Below are 4,735 nucleotides of genomic sequence, written 5' to 3'. Positions count from 1 at the left end.
GTTGAGAGCCAGCACCTTTGGCTGGGGTTCTGACCTGGTTCTCTCTCTGAGCCTTGTCAGACATGGCTTCAACCCATCTCCTGTAAGTGGCTCTGGGAGCTCTGATGTCCACTGAGGGACAGGGCCTGGAGGTTTTGGGGACCTGGCCATGCTTTCAAGTCTTTCCAGCAGGGGCTCCCTGGTTCCAATGACCCTGGACTTGACAAGACCTCCCTGGCTTCACCGCCAGCCAGGACCAGGGCCCAGGCCCTCATGAGGTGTCTCCAAACGGTAGGGCACTGCTGCCATTTTCTCTCATTGGAAGTGGGGGTTGGCAACTGAAGATCCTGCATCAGTTTGGAGGCAGAGAGAGGGACCAAGGGGGTGTTTGAGGGCAGCACGAGTGCACCAAAGTTTTGGGGGCACCTAGAACGGGCGCAGTGAACACAGAAGAATGGAAGCACAGGTTCATTTTTCTTCCTTGACCCAGAATGCATACAGCCCTCAGCTCTTGCCAGCTCCTCACTCTAGCCTGGGAGAAGGGGACACCTGTGCCGAAGCAGGCAGGCACTTAGTTCAGAAGGAATTTTGGTTAATGGTGTCAAATGCCTGAGGGATCCCAGCCTCAACCTGCCTCACGCTCATGGTGTCTCGTGCACCCCTGGCTGCAGCTACTGCCTCCATGCTCACAGTGCCAAAGCAATCGCCAGTCCAGACCTCTGCCTCTTCAGCTCCAGACCAGCACATACCACTGCCTCCTCACGACTTCTCTGGATGTCGCATGTTCCTCAAACCCAGCATGTGTCCAAACACGTGTCCTAACGTTATTTGCAAAGAAAAAAATCATGTAGGACAAATTCATCAGACCCAGGAAACACAGTTTCACGGGACATACACAGACGCTCAGAGGGCTTGCCCTGACTTCTTAGATATGACTTGGGGACAGTGCGGAAGGCCAGGGCCAGCATTAACCTCTTCCTTCCAGATAAGAGTGTGCACCTCTTAGCTTCTTGTCCTTTCTCATCCTGGTTGTCAAATTGAATTTAAATATGTATGTAAATTATTTATGTATTGTCTGTCTCTCCTGGTTTAAGCTTAAGAGCAGATATCATGGGTTCACTTCTGTATCCCTGGTATCCACCCAGCATCGGGACATAACATAGATACTTAATAAATATTTGTTGAATGAATACATGAATATCCTTGTTCATTACCCAAGATGCAGGTCTCTCTGGGCACCCTCAGTCTTGTCCCGCCTTCTTATGCCCATGATGCTCTGCGCTTCATCCCCCCAAACCGGCCTCCCACTGCACCCTCTTCCCCACCCTCAGCCTTTTCAGCTGCTCTCTTGACTTGGGCTGCTTCACGGAACGTGATAGTGAGCGCCTCCTGCTGGGCCACCTGCAAACACAGGCAGTATACGCTCCGGTCAGGGTGCCCTGGAGGGCAGGACTCTGATCGGTGACAGCAGGGTGGGGCAATGTGTGGGTCTCTGCATCTTTACCATTAAACAAGCCCCCCGCCCCCCCAGCAAGCCTGAGGTCTCAAGGGCACGGCTTTCTCCACTAGTAACCCCAGGCTCCAACTGGTGGGGACAGTGCAGGGGTTGTGAGCTGGCCTGTTGGGACTGGTAAGCATACCTTTGCCACCTACTCTGCCTATGTTCCATGCCCCTCATGTCCCAGAGCGGCTGGGTGGAGGCACGCAGTCCCAGGCCAGGCCTACGATTGCTAAGTGAGCCTGAAGTTGTGAGTGGGATGGTCAGGGCATGATCTCCATCCAGCTGCTTCTATCCATCCCCCACCCAGCCCCCACAGCCCAGTAAAGGATCTGACAAACCACAGAAGTAAATAAATAACTTAGAGGTAATAAATAGGGGTCCAGCTCGCACACATGAGTCCAAGGCCCGCTCCAGCACAGGCACTTCAGCAGCGCAACTGCAATGTGTCTTCAAATCTGTCCCTCCAGGCCCGGGCTGAGGCTGAGACCTGACTCTGGCTGGGCTCTCCAGAGGAGGAGTCCTGGGTCCGTGGCCTGGTCAGTGCCACAGTCTGTGAGCAGTGGGTCCTCGGGTCTCCACTGCTGAGGTCTCTGGTGTCTGTGGGGCTGAGGCCGGCAGGGTGAGAGCCCTGGGGCCGCTGGTCAGTCATGGCTCCATCTCTTAGAGGGCTGATGTCCATCACTCGCCCGGCCGAAGCCTCCATCTCCGGCTGAGGCCCCTAGCCGGGGCCAGGCAGTCAGATCCACGGGTTAGGGTGCACCCACACAGCCCGGGGGCAGCCCTCAGCCCAGACAGCCGCAGGCTGTGGCCGAGAGGCGGTCCACGGTCCTCCAGGTGCTGTTGACGTCCATGAAGGAGACGGCCTCGTAGCGCGTGGGTCGGCAGCAGGGCTGGCTGACGGGCCGCGAGCCGGGGGGCGGCCGCAGGGCGCCGGCGCCCAGCAGGCTGGCAAGGCTGAGGTCGTGCGGGGAGCGCGCGCGGCGGCAGGAGCCGCTGCAGAAGCGGAAACGCACCAGCTCGTCGGAGCGGTGGCCCAGGCCGAGCGCGCGCACCGGCACCAGCTGCGAGCGCAGGCGGCAGCCCCGCGCCCCCGCGGCCCGCGCGCGGCTCCCCCGGCTCCCGCGGCCGCCCCGGCCCCCAGCCCGCACCGCGCGGGCCCCGCGGGGGGCGGCAGGCGAGGGCGCGGGCGCGGGCGGCGGGGGCGCGGGCCGCGGCGGCCGCCGGGCTCTTCCGCCGCACAGACCGGCCGCGCGGCCCCCTGGAACGAGACGCAATCACGCGCGGGTCCCCGGCCAGCCCGCCCCGCGCCCTTGCCCTCTCACCTACGCCCTCGCCCTCTCACCTACCAGGCAGGGGGCCCGCGGGGGGCGCCGGGGCCGGCGCGGGGCCTTCGCGGGGGACCGGGCCGCGGGGCGCGGGGCCCAGGGAGGCCTGGCCCTCGGCGACGCTGCTCAGTAGGGCCAGAGCGGCCAGGGTGGGCCACAAGGCGGGCTGCGCGGAGAGAGACGGGGAGCCTCAAGGGGGAGGAGGACACCTTGCAGGGCTCGGGGGAGGGGCTGGGGCCAGACGGATGGGCTGAGGTTGGAGGATAACGGGCCAGCTGCCCCAGGAAGCACGGGGAAGGAATCACCCGAGGGCACTGACCTTCCGCCTGGTCCCTCCCTGACCATTTCCCCACCCGCTTCTGACGCCTGCCCAGGGAGCCCTGCTCTCCCTCCCTAGTCAAGCCACCTTTCCTCACTACCAGATGGGAGTCACTGGGAGAACCACTCACCTGCCGCCTAGGTCGGGGCCAGAAGGGCAGCACAGAAGGGCCTCCACGTCCAGGCTCCATCTCTGTCAACACCAGGAGCTCCCATCAGCCGTAGCTGACGTGTTCCCCCACCCTCCTCTTGAGGCAGCTTGGAACACTGAGAGATGAGTTATCTTGTGAGCAGGTCATTTCTCCTCTTTGGCTTCTCCAGGTGAGGGACAAGGGTCTTGGGCAGCTGGGCTCAACCCAGGAGTAGGAGTGGCTGCATCGAGAACCTAACTATGTGGTGGTGCTTTGCACCTGTTCCCTCTTTCAGACCTCACAACTCCATGAGATAAACGGTGTAATCCCCATTTTCCAGAAGAGCAGATAAGGCTCGGAGAAGCTTAGCAGTTATCTAAGGTCACAAAGGTAGACCCACACAGCCATGCAGGGAAGGGAACGTTCCTGCTCTGTGCTGCAGGGCTGGAGATGGGAGCAACTGGACACCCTTAATCTCATAGAGAGCCTTCTCTCCATGCTGCAGAGGAGGAACTTGTGACCTGGAGAAGAACTAGGGTGCTTGCTGGTTGACCTGATGATAATGAGGCCCAGGCTTCAGCCTGTGCTGCCCACCCAGCGCTGCTGTGTCTTGCTGCTCTGTGATCCCTGTCTGGATGCAGAGCCACCTGACCACAGATATCTTCTCTTCTGACCACAGACGTCCCTCAAGAGCCAGCAGATGGTGGAGGGTGATGAGCCCTCTAGGAACATGGGGCCTGGGCCATGGCTCCTTATGACCACCAGGGGGCAGCATGTCCCAAGCCTGCAGACTCAAACGCGGGTGGGCTTTTCCCCCACCTCAGCCAGACTCAGGCCCCAACAACTCCCTGGAGTTGCTTCTACACCAGCCTGGTCTCTGAGAGCTGAGCCACCCTGAGAGCTGGTCCAGGTCTGCTCCCTTTCCAGCTTCCTCTGGATCTGGCACCCTGGCCCTGCTCCTAGAAGTTTCCCCCATGAACCGTCCTGAGCCCAGCCGGCCTTTCAGAGTCCCACCAGCTTTTGTGAGCCCACCACTGTCTGGCACTCCCAAACACCTCCCTGGAGCCCTGGAGCCCTCATGAGCCCTCACTAGCTGGCCTGCTCTTGGGTCCCAGCAGTCACCTCCACCCCCACCCGCAAGCGCACAGAATGTCTTGCATACCTGTGGGCCAGAACTTCCTGGTGAGGTCCTCCAGGGCCAGGTGTGCTCGGCTAACGGAACACGGGCCCCAGGAGCCAGGCGAGTGACTCTTCTCACTGATGGAGGGAAAGCCCCGCAGAGCAGGCTTAAAGGCCCCCTGCGCTAGGGGGAGCCCAGGAGCAGGTCTCTTGTGGGCAGCTCAGGACCTGTGTCTCCCTCCTGGCGATCTGGGGCCACTCGGGCCTCCAGCCCTTGCCTTGCCTCCCCATCTACGTGCCCGATACTCACCGCAGGGGTTCTGTGTCGTGTTCTTCCAGGCACCTTTCCTGGGACCGGCACT

At 61.1% G+C, this 4,735-nt stretch overlaps 1 protein-coding gene across 1 annotated transcript; it reads right to left on the bottom strand.

Annotated features, from left to right (window-relative positions):
- Positions 1–2,262: 2,262 nt before the first annotated feature.
- On the bottom strand, positions 2,263–3,314 carry ARTN (artemin). The gene is made up of 3 exons (XM_057716601.1): positions 3,255–3,314; positions 2,827–2,971; positions 2,263–2,738 (listed from the first exon to the last, which is right to left on the bottom strand). The coding sequence occupies exons 1-3, from the start codon at positions 3,312–3,314 to the stop codon at positions 2,263–2,265; spliced, it is 681 nt and encodes a 226-aa protein (XP_057572584.1).
- Between the last annotated feature and the right edge of the window lie 1,421 nt (positions 3,315–4,735).

The sequence above is a fragment of the Hippopotamus amphibius genome, chromosome 1 (genome assembly GCF_030028045.1).
Source record: "Hippopotamus amphibius kiboko isolate mHipAmp2 chromosome 1, mHipAmp2.hap2, whole genome shotgun sequence".
Taxonomy (NCBI): Eukaryota; Metazoa; Chordata; class Mammalia; order Artiodactyla; family Hippopotamidae; genus Hippopotamus; species Hippopotamus amphibius.
This window is presented reverse-complemented; position numbering and strand designations above follow the sequence as displayed.